The following is a 15,766-nucleotide window of genomic DNA, read 5'->3' on the forward strand; positions in this document are numbered from 1 at the left end:
TTCAGAGCCCAAAGAAGCTCTAAAAGACACCATAAAATTTGAGCATCAGGAACATGTAGAAAAAGGGGCCAGAAGACACTGATGAGCATTTTGTATGATGTGATCTTCATCTCTCTTTCCAGCCTGGGCACACTCCTCTCTCTGCACAGGAAAAGTGGGGTGCTGGTTGCATTGATCTTCCCAGGGACTGTGTAAGCTCTGCCATCTGGTGGCTAATCAAGATGTTACAAGCAATAGGGAGAAAGGATAACAGGAACAGACCTTTGCAAAAAGAAAGCACTGTATTTTGTGAATGAGCTTTTAGAAAGTGTTCAGCTCAAAGCAAACTGGAATCTTCCCCCTCCACTTACTGTTTACACTGTGGTAGAACTGATTAAGTGTAAATGGATTCAACCCTTAGAGAAACCAATAGAGAGCGTGTACTTTACAAGAGCCTTAGAAATGCCATATTCTTGGGGCGCCTGGCTGGGTCAGTCCATGGAGCGGGCGACACTTGATCTCCGGGTTGTGAGTTCAAGCCCCACACTGGGTGTAGAGATTACTTAAAAATGCAATCTTGAAAAAAAGAAATGCTCATATTCTTTGATGGAGTCATTCCACTCCTGGGAGTTTGTCCTGAGGAAGGGCTATTGCGTCAGGGCTTTGATGGAAGAGGCACAATGACTAGAGTCATCCAGATAGAGGCACTGTCAGAGTGCAGAGATCCATGGGGAATGGTTAGGAACCAGACCTCCAGCCCCATCCCAGACTGAGCTGGGACATCAAGAAAGGGTGGATGGAGAAAAAGACCTGGAAATGCAGTCATCTGGGAGGCACAATGGGGCTTTGGGGACAGGGAGACTTAGGCTATTCTTTTCCAGGCAAATGGTAGCTCATTGGACTCAGCTGCTCTGTCAACCAAGCCTAGGTCCACCCAACCCAGCTGGCTTGCTGACTAATCCCAGACTCTACTTGGTAAAGAAGGACCTTTGTGAAGAGGTGAAAACTTTTTTTTAAAAGATTTTTATTTATTTATTTGACAGAAAACATGCGTGCACACAGGCAGGGGGAGCGGAAGGCAGAGGGAGAGAGAGAAGCAGACTCCCCACTGAGCAAGGAGCCCTATGTGTGACTCGATCCCATGACCCTTGGGATCATGACCTGAGCCAAAGGCAGATGCTTAACTGACTGAGCCACCCAGGCGTCCCAAGGTAAAACCATTTTTAATACCCTCAACTGGGCCAGGTGAAAAGAGTGAGCACAGGTGGGCAACAGTTGGTGTGCAACGGGAATGCGCGGTGAGTGATAGGCAGGTGGCTGGGCATGGCGACCCTGGGGCTACAGCATGCCAGGTCTTATGCTAGGGCCTTATGCTGGACTCCCACCACAAATATGAAGTAGATCCTCTTTTTAATGTCCATAAGGAAAAGAAAACTGAGTCCTAAGGGGGTGAAGTGATTTGCTCAAAGTCATGCAATAGATTTAATTGGCGGAGCTGGAACTAGCTAACATATTCAGTCATTCAACAAACACCAAGCACTTGCTCTATAGAGGGATTATGCCAGATGTCCTGGGGATGTCCTGCCCTCCAGGAGGTCACAGACATAGAGCATGGGGAGGGAAAGGGGTAGCAGAGAGCCATCCTGAAGGAAGTGAGGCTGGCAGAAGGAACACGATGAGCTGTGAACATGAACAACACAGGCGCGAAGATGTGAAGTGGTGTGGGAGGAGAGGGAATGGGAGGCTGGAGAACTCAAAGCAGTGTAAATTGTGCAGCCAAGAGGAGAACAGAAGCTGGAGAGGTGGAAGGGCGGCAAGTCACAGAGGGCCTTCAGTGTATCTTCAGTGTATCAGCCATCTGCTGGCTGCTCAAGATACTGCCGGCACAAAGGAAAGGAAAATTATGCGGGCTGTTGTTAACACTCACCCACTATTTACTATATGCTTTCTGTGCACGCATGAACTCATTTACTCTTCACAGCAACCCTATAAGATGGGCATCATTTTACCCCTAATTTTCAGATCCAGGTGCTGAGGTACCTTTGTTACGAACTTGCCCATCACACTAACATAAAGTTGGCAGGGAGGGATTTGCCCAAGGAAGTCTGGCTTCAAGCCCATGCCCACAGCCACTAAGTTGTACCTGCCCGGAGCAGTGGGGATCGCTTTGCAGGTGTAGAGGGCTGGGTCCCAGTTGGCCGTGTTTGGGAAATTCTCTCCAGTGGCAGCACGGAGGCTGGTGTGAACACATGCAGCATGAGTGAAAACAGGGAGACAGGAAAAGTGGCTGCAAACATCCAGGCGAGCTGGAGGCCAGAAGCAGGGGAGCAGGAGTGGGGTTGAGGGAGCGGAATTCGGTGTGAATCCCATCTCTGACCTGGGTGGATGAGTGGTGGTACTGTTAACAAGGACAGGGGACTCAGGCCGGCGAAATATCGGGATTCCATTTGGACCTAAGGTGCCCGAGGAGTGGTGCATGAGGCAACTGCGGACCAGATGGAATGGGACTGATTTGGAAGTATCGTAGCCAATGAGGTTTACCCGAGGTGCGATTATTGCTAATTGGAAGTTGATACTTCATGGCAGTAATGGGAATGAACTGAGTGGATAAGGTCCCCATATCATTCCTTCAACAAACATGTCCTGGGGACCCCCAGTACTCTGGGCCTGTGCTGGGCACTTGGACACTACAATAGACAAGACAGATGCATCTCCGCCTCGTGGAATTCCAAGTCCACAATCTTGTTCAGAGAGCAACCCCATGGCCAACGTGAGCCCAATGTCCTGTGGGAACCCGACGAGCTGGTCAGGAGCAGCGCCACAGAGAAAATGGCCATGATCCTATTATGTTGAGAGAAGAAGGATCAGATAAACCATCACACCTTGTGACAAGAAGATGGGACTCTAGTGCCTTTGGTGAGAATCATCTCAGCAGTGTTAGGGGTGGAATAGAGGCTATGAGGTTGGGGAGCAGGTGGGAAGGATGGAGGCAGAAATGGCATATGTTGACCACTCCGCTTAGATACTTGAAGGGATCCCTCTCCACTTTCCCAGATTCATCTTTCCAAATGCAAGGTAAGCTTTGCAATGGCAAACACTCTATTTTCTTCAGCTCCCCATTTCACACACACACGCAGAGGGAGAGAGAGAGAGAGAGAGAACTCTATGCTGGGGTAGAATTAGCAATGGATTTAAAGTCAAAAGACTTGTCCAATGCCACTAACTAGGCCAGTGCCATTAACTAGTCCAATGCCACTAATTAGGCCAGTGCCACTAAAGTCGCCTCCCTTTCTGAGTCTGCATCTTCTCCCCAAGAAAATGGGCCCGGTTATATCCACCTGGTAGGATCAGAATGAGGCTCCAATCACAAAGCATCCTCCCGGCCATAGAGTAGCCCTCAGCTTCTATGTAAAAACCAGCACCACCGCCCCTGCCATCGCTGTATATGGGTTCGAGGGAAGGCCCTTCCCAGTCTCTTGTTCTAGCTTGTTAGCTCTTGGGGCCTGGAAGATGCTCCCGTCAGCTTCTCCCCCTCCCTCTCTGTCCCTCTCCCCTCTGCTTGCTGGAGCTCCCTCTCCTCCCTGACCCTTTCCCCTCCTTATCAGCACCTGTCCTCACCACCTCCATCCCACACGTACGCTCACAGCTAGAACTGGTCAAGAGCCTGGTTATTCATTTGCAAAGTCTGCATGCAAAATTGTACCAGCCTCAGTGGTGCAGAACGAACCCATGTAATATGCTGGTGCCTCCAGAGGTGCAGAAGAGCAGCTGGGCCCAGGATGTTCTGTACTCACCAGCCATGCAGAGCCTCTAGCTGCCTCTCACCCCAACTTGGTACATGACCTCGGGCTTCAGATTCCACAGTACAATATTAGTAACCTGGGCTAAATGATTCTAAGGATTTTGCTAGCTCTGACACACTGCAATCTTGCATGCAGTTCAGCCCATCCCGTAATAATAACAGAAATAAAAGACAATAGCTAATATTTATTGTGCACAAACCATGTGCTAGGCACTATTCGATGTGTTTTATGTGCATTGTTTCTTTTCATCTTTACACCATTTCTTATCAGATAGATACTGTCTACTACCCCCAATTTACAGGTGGATGAACTGGAGCTTGGTGAGTTGAGTTCACTTATTCAAGGTCACTTGGTATTACGTGTCTAAGCATGGCTATATCCAGGCTGCCTGACCCAGACCTGGCTCTTAACCTCCCAGTGGGCATCCAGCTCCCAGGCAACATCTCTGGCTCGACTGCTAACCGCTCACCTGAGCCAGAGCTGAACTGTGCACCCACTTTGCCTTCCAGCCCACCCCCTGTAGATGCCCAGAGGCTCCTCAATTCCACATGCCCATAAATACGCCCTTACCCCACACACACTCCTGCTTGTCCGCTGGTACCTGCCATTCCCAATGCCATTCACTAGGCTGTATGGGGCCTTAGTGAGAATTGGAAAAAGGCTCCTCTTCCCTTCATGCAGACACAGGCCCAAACTGGCTTGCAGGGCCTGGTTAGTGGAGACATGGCCTGCATAGCCCAGCGCAATGTCTCAGGCTCCACCACCTTCCGACATGCTCAGAACAATACTGGGACTTGTCCTTGACTTCTCTGTTTCTCTCTCTTTCCTCCTCTCTTTCTCATCAAGCTCTCTCTATTTTGCTTTTCCAGGGGGTCTCCAAGGAACATGTCCCAGACACTTTGTCATCCCTTATCCTCTGGAATAGCACCCCAGGGCAGAAGCCACTGGGCTCCCAGGTCATTTCTGAGAGAAAGGAAGGTGTGTCATCAGGACCAGGGTGACGAAGCCCCCAAGAGCCTGGCCCCCATCAGTACTGCTTGCAACCTAAGGTATTCACAGACTTGGCCTCTGGGGCCACAAGGAGGAAGCACAGGAGGCCAGCTGCCCTTGAAGCCTACTGGAAGATGAGCAAACTGCTGGCACAACCTGGGGGGCAGCGGGGTTGGGGGCGGGGTCCCTGGAGCCATGCCACGGGAAAGCCTTTGGTACAGCACTTAAGGGGGAAGAGCCCTGCTGAAGCTCAAGTTAAAAGCGCTCTGCTGATCTGCCCTTCCTATTGAGCGTGCAGCCACCAGATGGCAGCCAAGGCTCCGGGCAGACAGACGAGGCAGGTGGAGCATGGATGTTCAGGGGGGCTCATCACTGACCCCACGACCTTCAGTCAGAGAGCGGGAAAGAGTGAGTACGTGTGCATGCATGTGTGTGTGTGTGTTCTTCTGCACCTATGTGTGCTGAAGGGTATGGACAGAGTACACCTGGACAAACAACTGGGCTTAGTCCCTTCCTTTGGGTTTCCTCACCACACCAGGGGCTTCCCTTCCCCTGAGTCCAGCCCTGTCTCGGGTGCTGGTGATGCAGCGGGAAGTGACCCCGTTCCTGCCCTCCAGGAGCTCCCAGGCCTGGCAAGTAAACAGACCACAGGGATGGTGGGAATAGCCCAGAGGAAGGCCCGGTCCCAGGTGGGCAAGGAACTTTCCCTGCACCTGGAGGGCTTTCTGGCAGTGGCAGGTACAATAACAGAGTACATTAGCTCTGTCTCCCCCCAGCAGCCCTGCAGAGAAGACCCAACAGAAGCCAGCCTACTGGCAAGCCAGTGGGGCAGCTGATCGGCTGGGCGGTCCACAAGCGATGAGGAAGAGCTGAAATTTGAAGAAGACTCTGCAAGATTCTCAAGCTCAAGCTCTTGGCCACTGCATGCACTTCTGGGGACTGGAAATGGGGAGGAGAGCGCCAAGCTGGAGGGTCCAGGCCCCAAGCCAGACCTGGAGGAGAGGCAGATGCCTCCCACCCTGGTCCCAGAGCAAGTTCAGCTGGCTCCAACTATCCGACTCACCTGTGAACTCTGGTCCAAGGGGACAAGGCAGAGCGCATGTGACTGGGATCACCCCTGGAGTGCCACTCTGCACTCCCACCCCCACCTGTACCCTAAGCTGGGGGAGCCATCTCTGTGAAGCTGTAGTCTTGATCTGATGGCTCCTTGAAGCAGTATTTCTGCTTAGGTTATTCTGAGCATAAGGAAAATCACCTTTTTTTTTCCTTTTTTTTTTTTAAGATTTTATTTATTTATTTGACAGGGAGAGACACAGCAGAGAGAGGGAACACAAGCAGGGGGAGTGGGAGAGGGAGAAGTAGGCCTCCCGCCAAGCAGGGAGCCCGATGCGGGGCTTGATCCCAGGACCCTGGGATCATGACCTGAGCCGAAGGCAGACGCTTAACGACAGAGCCACCCAGGTGCCCCAAGGGAAATCATCTTGAAAATCATTCCAACCACCTGGCACTCTGTCCTATAACAGGTGACACTCGAGATAGAATTCCACAGCCCTTTTTTTGAAACCATCTCCCAACTGGAAGTTCCTCTTGGAGTCTAACTGAAGTAAGCAGCACGACAATCTACCTCCGACTCCTCAGTTCCTGGGCAGAGCCTGAGTTTGGACGTAACCTATACTGCAACCCTGTGAAATTCACACGTTTTAGGTAGAGAAGGAAAAAGAAAGGTGCGAGCCCTGTCCCAGGAAGCAGGAAGAGCAAGAATGTCCTCTAGCAGTAGGAGAATCTCCAGGCCCTACAGCCAGGGCCTGCGCAACCTGAGCATTTCGCCCAGAGAGCAGGTGGAGGGATCAGTGCGAGAGGATGCCACACGAAGAAGTGAGACGCCAATGAGGGAGGGCGAGGGACTGTCCCCAGCCAAGGGACCGGCACGAGGCTGCTTGGGCAGGTGGGGCGCGCAGGGGAACCCACTGGAGACAGAGAAAGATGCAAGGGGAAAGAGGAGATGGTGAGCACTAGCTCAGGTGGAGGGAGGAGGAAGAGGAGACTAGAAGATGGAGATAAAAACAGAGACCAAAAGGTGCACTCAGGGAGACAGTGATCCATAAAGGCTGGGAGAGCGAAGAAGGAGACAAGGGACTGGGTGGGAGGAAAGGGCGGGGAGGGAGCAGGAAGTCGTGAAGGCCCACCAGCCATTTGGCTCCAGTGACCGGGTGCCTCCCCCTGTCTGTCACTCAAGGAGTAGAGAATACCCTCCCTGCATGGCTGGTGGGGGAGGGGCTTGCCTCCCCACCCCCCATCCCCCCACCCCCGCCCCAGCCCAGAGGCTCCCTTCCCCAGGCCCCCTGATGGCTGCCCCCTTGGGACTGGCTGTGCAGCCCCGATAGATGGTGGGGGGCCCAGCTGGTGTGTTATCAGCCTCCTCCAGGAGCGAGCCTGAGCCACTCCACGGCTGCCAGCCTGAGATTAGGCCCCGGAGGGTCATTAAGCACCGCCCTGGCCCGGGCCCAGCCTCCTTTCCCTCCCTCCTCTCTGGCCCGGCTGGCAGGTGGGAACAAGCGATAAGGACTGGGGGCTCTGGGGCCGGCAGCTCCATGCCCCCTGCCCCCTGCCAGGGCAGGAACATGGGGTGGGGGGAAGGTCAGTGCCAGCCCAGCATCTGCAAGGACCCCAGAGTTCCCACCATCCTGGTTCCTCCAACGTGGAGAGGGGGCTGAGGAGGCTCCCCGAGAGGCCAAGGCAAGGGAGAGGGTGGCCTGCCCCAGGAACCAGGCAGGACAGTGACTGCCACTGGCCCCTGCTGGGCAGCCTCACAGGTGAGGGAGGCCAAGGGATGGTGGCTCTGCTTTCTATCCTGGAGGGCGTGTGGGGCCAGACCTGAACCCACCCCCAGCCCCTCAGGGACAACTGGGGGCAGCAGTGGGAGGAAATGGAGGTTCGTGCAAGGAGAATCAGATCCAGGCAGCCAAAAAGGTTCAGACCAGGAGATTAGAAAAGGAAGAAGAGGGTGTTTGTCCCTTAGCAGAGGCCCTCCAGTAGCCTCCATCCCTCCTCCAGTAAATTAGAGGCTGGGCTCACTGGCCCCCTGGCTCTGCCCTCTGGTCTAGTCAAGGAAGACCTCCTAGAGGAAGAAGAACCTTTCTTGGCAGAGCCAAGAAAAAGGAACATGCAGAGTTGGAACCGGCAGCGGTGGGTGAGAAGGCATCTGCCCACATGAGCACATCCACAATTCACTGAGCTGAAGCTCAGAGAGGGGAGGCGATTTGTCCTGAGTCACACAGCAGACAAGGGTAGGCCTGGGGCAAAGACCCTGCCTTCCTTCTGCACAGGGCTCTTCCCTCTGCTGCAGGCTACAAACTAGACCTCAGTGTGGTAAGAAAGGCTAAATCAGATCTTAGACGGTGCCTCCCTGGAACGTTTGGCTGAAACCCTCGAACAGCAGAACAATGGCTACAGCGGGGAAGTGAGGGGGCCGTCACTGGTTGGGGCAGCTGACCGAGGGAGATCTCTGGGGCAAGGTGGACTGCCTCCTTCCCTCTAGCCCCACTCCTGTGCACCTGGGAGCGCCCCTGGCTGGGTCTTTCTCAGGTTGTCACCCCAGATTCTGTTCCCAGAAGAATGACAGTCACAGGGACGAGGGGCCTCCGGGGTCGGCCAGCCCACTGAGTGTGTCTCCTCCCCACTCCCTCTTGCTTCCTTCTCCCTGGGACCCAGTTCCCTGACTCCACCCCCACCCCCCAGCACCGGGAATCAGGGGCACTGGTGAGGATGACTCTACTCCAGCTTTGCAGTGAAACTAGCCAAAGCCTCCCCAGAGAGGAAGCTGAGTTCAGAGAGGACTGTGGCTCTCCCAAAGTCACATAATAAGTCTGCAGGGGACAAGGACTCAAAGCCGGGCTTCGTGAGTCCTAGCCCAAGCTCTGTCTCAGAACTTCTTATGCTCAAAGGCCAGCCGAGGCAGGCTAGAGCCGCCTGGGTAAGGGTTGAGTGAGCCACCTACAAAGCCAGGCAGCAGAGACGATAGGGAGGGGTATCAGTACTGAACAAGGAAGGGCCCAGAATCACGGCTGTTAAGGGTAGGTCAGGGAAGGGGCACTGGCAGCAGGGTCCCTGCCTGGAACGAGGGGTAGAGTGGGTGAGCTCCCTGGCCCCAAGGGGCCTCCCAGAGAGGGTTTCCTGGGTAATCCTCCAAAGCTACCATGACAGTAGCTTTGGAAGGTTGATTGTCATGATTCAGAAAGCAAGACTGGGCCTGGCTGTAAGCCTGAGGGACTGTTTCTGAGCCCTGGGAACATCAGGCCTGGAAATACAAAACATCTTTATTTCGCAGAAATGAGAGCCATTTCCACAGTTAGAGGGAGAGGGTGTGAGGCAGGGTGGGAGGTGATGAGCTGACTGTCCTCTTCGGAAGGGTCCTCTGAATTGAATTGGGTGGGAGACCTGCCAGGAAACCCTAGGGCCCCAGCTGAGCCCCGACCTGGACACAGCTCTGGCTTTGGCTGGTGACAGTTCAAGCGAAGGTGGGCAGGGTGGGGTTGGAAGAGCGGGCCCCTTACTGTAGTTTCCTGCACAGAGAAGGCGCGGCTTGGGTGGTGAGCCGGGCATCCATCACAGGCACGTGGGGTCAGGGCTGGGGGCCACATGCAAGTGGGGGTCACATGGGGGTGCTCCGGACCTTGCCCTCTTCCTCGGGGACATTCTCATAGGCATTCTTGTGCTCACTGGAGCTGAAAGAGGATGACAGGGGTCATCACCCCCTCTGTGCCGTCCCCTTCTCCCTGCTCTATCCTACACCTGTGAGGGCAGCATCTTCCAGAATAAGTACACTTCAGTGCCAGAAGGGAGTTCCCCTACCCATGTCTGGTCCCAGGTGCCCCTGTGACTGGAGGCCTCTCAGCACCCCTCTCCCCCCGAGCCCCATCTCTCTCCTATGCTGCACCCTTCCCCCACTGGAGCCCCACTGAACAACCCCCTCATGGAGCCCATCTCCCCACTGAGCAGCCCCCCCACCTACCCCGCCCCACACATTGAGTCCCCTTCTCTCCTTGAGTCCCTTTGCCCCACTGCACCCCTCCACCCCTCTGTATGAGTTCCAGTCCCATCCCCTTACTGGACCCTCTCCCCAGCTGAGCTGGCGGTCCCCCAGGAGCCCTGTGTCCTCACAAAGCCCCCACCGCACCCCTCCCTCAGCTCCTCTCTTCGCTGAGCCCTCCCCCAGATGAGTCGCCTTCTTTCCCTGCCCTCCCCCCGCTTCCACCCCCACCTCTCGGAAGCACCGGGTCCTTCTGGAGCACAGAGTGGTTAACCCTGGGCCGACCCCTCACCTGAAGCTGGCCGCCATCGAGGAGTACCTTCCATCTGTTCCTACCAGGATTCCGTCTGCCTTGTTTCCAACGGTCATGACCACGTCCCCGGGCTCCCTGTGGACGAGGCTCATCAGTAGGGCTCCCCAGGTCCCTACCCTCTTTGTTCGGCCTCCTCCCCTTGTCCAGTCAGGCCCTGTCCTACGCACTGGTCCTCACAAGCCCAGGGGCAGAGGCTGGCTCTCACCAGAAGCCCCTCTCTCCAGCGGGGCCCCTGTCAGTGGCCTGATTCTGGCCCTTCCTGCTCCAAGGTGGGGGCCTCAGGTCCCGGCCTGAGATTTGCAAAAGATTTATCCAAGGCCTCTCCCCGACCGTGGCCCGGCCTCCCTCTACGGTTCTCCTTCTGGCCTCAGCTCAAGACCCAACGGGATTTGGTGTCTGCCCCAGACATCTACACGGCTTTCCCCGGCACCGGGCGCAGACATGGTCCACATCCACTCAAGGCACAGCCTGGGTCAGTTGAAAAAAGAAGCACTTCTGACAAAAAGCTCCTGGCCTCTTATTCAAGTTTAAACCCAGTGAGTGTGGCCTCTGCCCCCGCCGACCCGGAAGCCGCTCTCACGGGGTCGCGGGACCGCTGCTTGCCCTTCCTTGGACACCACCCAGGCCCCTCACACTCAGCATGTCCCAAGTGAACTTAGCAGCTGCGTCCAGATCGGCCTCGGGGGCTCCGTGTCTCCGTGAGCGGTGGCACCAGCAGCCTGAGGGACGCAGCCCTGTCCTTCCTTCCTCCTGCCCGCTGCCGACCCCCTCCACCAACTTCTGGGGATCAGCGCCCTAGACAGCTCTCAGACATGTCCCCTCCGCATCCCCTCTGCTGCCTCCAGAGGCCAGACTCTGTCCTGACCTCATGCTCAGCCTCCCTCATTGCCCTTCTTGCCTGCCCCTACCCCACGCGTGCAGCCCAGGGCTGCCAGAGTCGTTCTGCTCAGGCCGCCTCTCATCCCAAGACCAGCACACAAGCTTTCACTGGATTCCTATTGCACGAAGGATAAAGCCCAAAGTTCGGGGCGCAGGTGTACGGGGTCTGCTGGGCCCAGGTCCTGCCTAGCTCGCCAGTCTCTGTCGGGTCCTCTCTATGCCTCTCTCCACCCGTGAACGCTTATGCTCCCTCACTGGGCCGCGCGGGGCCTCGGCTGGCGCCCAGGCACCAGTCCCCCTTCGTGAGAGCTAGCGGCAGGTGCGGCCTGCCCCGGGGTTGGGGGGCACAGAGTGGACTGCATTTCAGCCCAGCCCCCTCGACCTAGGACCCCCAGTGTCCTCGTTGCCCTCTCCCATCGGCCGCAGTGCTTTGCCCATGCTGCTCTATCCTGAGACCTGCTCCTCCACACTCGTCGGCCCCCAGAATCAACGTGAACTCACAGGCCTTCTCGGACTACAGGCCCTGGCCCCCCAGACCGGGCAGGCCCAGCACTGCCCTCTGCACTCCCTTTTACCGTCGAGTCCGTACTTGGCACGGTGACTGCCCCGTGCTTTCCAGCCCGGAAGCCTGGGGGCGCTGAGCCGTGTCTGTCCCGCGGACCCCCTGGACCCCAGCATGTGGTACGGCGCCTGATCCTGAAGAAAGATGGAACTTTCCTTCCCAGAGGTTTTCCCAGCCCCCATCACAGGCGGGGCCAGTGTCCTGACGCTACAGAGAGAGACACTGAGACCTCAGGGAGGGAAGCTCGCCAGGAACGAGCACAGCTGTGGGGGCCAACAGAGCCCGGTCTGGCAGCCTCGGAGCCTCAGCTCCGGTCCCGGAGATCTTCGGCCTCGGTGTCACTCCCACACAGTGACAGCACTGGACGCTGGGCTTCCGAGGCCCTTCTCACCACGACCGGAGCAGTAGCTCGGGCCCGGGGCTTGCCCAGCCCGCACCAGCCCAGACCCCATGCCCCCGGGCGGCACTCACGGCTCTTCCTGGCACCAGAAGCGGTTGACGGCAAAGGCGATTGCGACCAGCACTAGGAACACAGCCACGGCGATTAGGCCCTGCAGCCAGGGCTGCAGGTTCCCCAGGCCTGGAAAGAGGGGAGTGGGGTGCTGTAGCAGGCTCTGCCGCAGTGGGGGCTGCAAGCATAGAACAGGGGAGGGAGGGACCTCGGAGCTAGAGCCTGTGTCGGAGGCCATCAGACGGCCGCTGGGACCAGAGGAGACATTCTGGGGGAGCGAGGGTGGCAAGGAGGACCCACCTGAACCCCTCACTGAGCTTAGAGAGGGATGACAGTTGGAAAGTGGGAATTCAAAAAAGGAATGAGGTGCCAAGGAGAGACAGCCCTGAGCCCCTGCCCACCCCTCCACATGGGTCACATGCAGGGTCCCCTACAGAGTGTCTGGGCCCCAGGGATCAAAGGGCAGCTCTCTGGACAGCTGGCCTGGGCCCTGGCAGCCCAGGTTGTCTCCCCTTCTCTCCGGCTCCCAGAAGGTGCGTGCAGCCAGAGCTGATAGGACTGGGCTGGCATCTGGAAGATCCTGTTTTGTAAGAAGTTTTCCTTGGTACTGGGTAGGGCGTGGGAGTATAGGACAAGCAAGGCTGCTTTAGCTAGGGGTGCCTGGAGAGAGGGGTGGGACAGAACACCTTTGGAAAAGCAAGGCAGAAGGGCAAGTTCTCCTCCAGGTCGTGGGGCCAGAAGAAAGCTTCAAAACCTGAGCCCCTTTTATCTCCTCCAGCTGGGTGCCTACAGGACTAGGCCAGAGACCAGCTTGAGCCCCCCCCCCCACATCATCTTCTTTACCTTTTGACCCTTGACCTTTGACACCACCTTCAACCCTCAAGATTTCCCCAAATCTCTGCTCTCTGCCACAGGCAGCCCCAAAGGGCTCTCCCCTCCCCCAGGCATCACTGTGCTCCATGAGCTTGAGAGAGCTTAAACCTGCAGAGAGTAGACACGCAGTAGCAGGTGGGTCTCAGGAAGGGACAGAGACCAACAGGAGGCTCCCAGAAGGTCTTGTCTCCAAGCCAAAACACATGCATCCCTAGTGCCATCCTGTATTTTGAGGGGCCCAGGCTGGGCATCAAAAACTTCATTCTGCCTCACTCTCACTCAGAAGTCCTTCCTTGAGTCTACCCTGAAGCTCTCCTGCTGCAGTGAAGGCCCTGCCCCTTCTCTGAGCTCTCTCTGAGCCTGCCAGGTATAGGGAAGAAGGGAGGGATCCGGGAACTCCGTCCTAGGGCCAGATCAGTGTGGTTACCCTGAGCTCCATACCTGCCAACAAGCAGACTTTGGACTCACTGTTTCCCCAAGAAACAATGGATCAGACCCATTGTTTCCTCCGTGTTTACTCAAGGATGGGGGGTTAGTGCTCAAACCCTGGGAGGCCCCTCCCTGCCTCCTCCAGACCCTGCAGCCAGCTCCCTCCAGACACCCACGGAACCCGGGTCCCTGCTCCTCCGTCCATGGTCCATGTGGCTCTGAAGTAAACATAGAGCACAAGGGACAGAGCCTGCGGCAGGAGAGAGGTGACCTGAGCCCTGTCCCTGAAAGACTGCAAGTCCCTCCATGGTGATCTCAAACTTTCACATTGATGAAGTTCTTTCCGGCTTATCTCTTAACTCGGGCAAAAGGCCCTGGAGGGCAAAGCCTGTGCTGCTGGAAACCCAAACTCCCCCTTCAGGCAAGAAGGATTGCCCCGAGCCAGCAAGACCCCAAGACAAAGATTGACCTGACCTTCACTGCCCACTTGCATGGACCCGCCTACTTTTGCCCCCCAGTTTTCTTATATAAACCTGGAAGTATTTTTGGCACTTTGGAGACAGTCCTGGAGACGCTAGTCCGCCGTCTTCCCGGCATCGGCCTCACTGACATAAACCCTTTCTTGTTTCACTGCCTTTGGGTTTTGTCAGGGGCCAGGGGCCGAACATGGTCTGGGGGGGGGGGGGGGGGCGGAGCCAGGGGCTCGTGAACCCGGCTACATCCCTTCTTGCTCTGCTGTGTGATCCACACAAGTTACCCCACCCCTCTGATCTGCGGTTTCCAAGAGGGCTTCAGAGACTGGGAGGCAGAGGTGAAGTAGACCTGTGTGCCAGCTCAGGGCCCCTGCAAAGGAGGGGTACCCTGGGAGCATCTCTGCCAGTTCCCTCTGGACCCAAATCCCACCTACAGAGCCCCAGACTTGGGCTGCGGATGTGGCCGCACAGCTCAGGGCGGACGGCAGATCTGGGGGTGTGGTGCCTCACTGGTGTGCGGCTTTCCCACGCCCTCACCTGGCAGCAGCCCTGGGAGGTAGGCAGGGCAGCTTTATTGTCCTCATTTTATGGATGAGAAAACTGAGTCTCACAAAGGGGCAGTGATTTTCTCCTGGCCGCACAGCAAGACAGAGGCAGAGTGGGACAAGAGCTCAGATTTGTGGAGGGGGCCACCCTGGGGCACTGTCCCCTACCGGAGCCCAGGAAGCTGAAACAATGAGGACTTAGGCCAGAGACATGGGCCCAGCCCTAACAGCGCAGCCCCTCCCCTGGGACAAGCCGGCCGTATGAGGGGCACCTCGGGCCCGCTCCCTCCTCCCTTGTAGCCCCTGAACCCCTGTCCTCAGGACCCCACCATCTCTCAGGCAATTCCTGCTCCTGGAGCTTGGGCCTCACTCCTCTAGGTCTCCAGTCCAAGTCTCTACATTTCCCCTGCTGCCCGCATTCCTCACTCCTGGAAAACAAGTCCCAGACAGAAGCCTTGCTCAGAGCTCTGCCTTTGGAGGTTCCTCCAGCGAGCCCAGTCCCTGCTGCTTCTTCCCAGTTGTAGGTGTCCAGGGTGGTGAGGGAGGCCAGACGACCACCCCATCCACCCCTGCGTTACCAGCCCCCAGCCCAGCCCCCCCGCACCGCAGCCCCCAGTCCTGGACTACCTTGACACCTGGTAGGCGGCACTGCAGTGAACAAAACCGCAAGGAGCAGGACGAGAGCCGACATGGCTGCAGGCAGCTTCTAGGCCCTCTCCCCGGCTGCTGGTATCTGGGCTCCTGGGGCTGCTGTGGGGTCTGTCAGCGTCTGCCTGAGATCCGCCTGGGCTCAGTCTGGCCCTGGAGGAGAGGAGCAAGTAAGGAAAGAGGCGAGGGAGGAAGGAAGGGAGGTGGAGAGAAACTGCCCTCCCTCCCATGGTAATGAGCTGCCAGGCCTGGCCTCCCAGGTCGGTGCCCTGCCCACTGGAGCTCGCATGCGAGGTCATCTTTCAAAGGCTGGACAAGAAAGCAGGTCTGCAGACTGGGAAGATGTGAGGAGAGTCGGTGCCTCACCTCCAAGCCCCAGGCCTCCCCAGTTTTTGTGTCAGCTTTCCCCCTTCCTGGCAGCGGGGCTGGGCTCTTAGGAGAGGAGTGACACATTATTGCTCCTGTGGGCGGGCTGTCTCGGAAGGCTGACAGTGGCATTAAGAAATCTGCTGTCGGCCAGGAGCTTGGGGAAAACCCCAGGGCCTAGGGAAAGGTTCAAGCTGACCCTCCCCCATGGCCCGGCCCATTTCCTGTTCTTCCCCTCACCTGTCCCTCCTCAGCCAGACCAGCCCATGGGGCTTCTGACCCGCCATCCCTGGCCTAGCTTAGTAGCTCTATAATCTACCCTCGCCTGTGGGGATCATGACAGAGGACCCGAGGGGCCCCGCCCACAGCCTTCCCTACCCTGCCCAGCTGCCCTGGTCCTGTTCAGCTCTCCTCTCGGCCCCAGAT

General features: G+C 57.0%; 1 protein-coding gene across 2 annotated transcripts; it reads right to left on the reverse strand.

Moving 5' to 3' along the window:
* Positions 1–9,021: 9,021 nt before the first annotated feature.
* Positions 9,022–15,476, reverse strand: PDZK1IP1 (PDZK1 interacting protein 1). 2 transcript variants are annotated; one of them, XM_027572927.1, is made up of 5 exons: positions 15,341–15,476; positions 14,954–15,127; positions 12,027–12,135; positions 10,094–10,189; positions 9,022–9,496 (listed from the first exon to the last, which is right to left on the reverse strand). In XM_027572927.1, the coding sequence occupies exons 2-5, from the start codon at positions 15,015–15,017 to the stop codon at positions 9,424–9,426; spliced, it is 342 nt and encodes a 113-aa protein (XP_027428728.1). In that variant the 5' UTR covers positions 15,018–15,127; positions 15,341–15,476; the 3' UTR covers positions 9,022–9,423. The 2 variants fall into 2 exon arrangements, with proteins under 2 accessions (XP_027428728.1, XP_027428729.1); XM_027572928.2 differs by lacking the exons at positions 12,027–12,135; positions 14,954–15,127; positions 15,341–15,476 and adding an exon at positions 11,583–11,751 and having other exon boundaries at positions 9,023–9,496.
* Between the last annotated feature and the right edge of the window lie 290 nt (positions 15,477–15,766).

Source organism: Zalophus californianus, chromosome 4 (genome assembly GCF_009762305.2).
Source record: "Zalophus californianus isolate mZalCal1 chromosome 4, mZalCal1.pri.v2, whole genome shotgun sequence".
Taxonomy (NCBI): Eukaryota; Metazoa; Chordata; class Mammalia; order Carnivora; family Otariidae; genus Zalophus; species Zalophus californianus.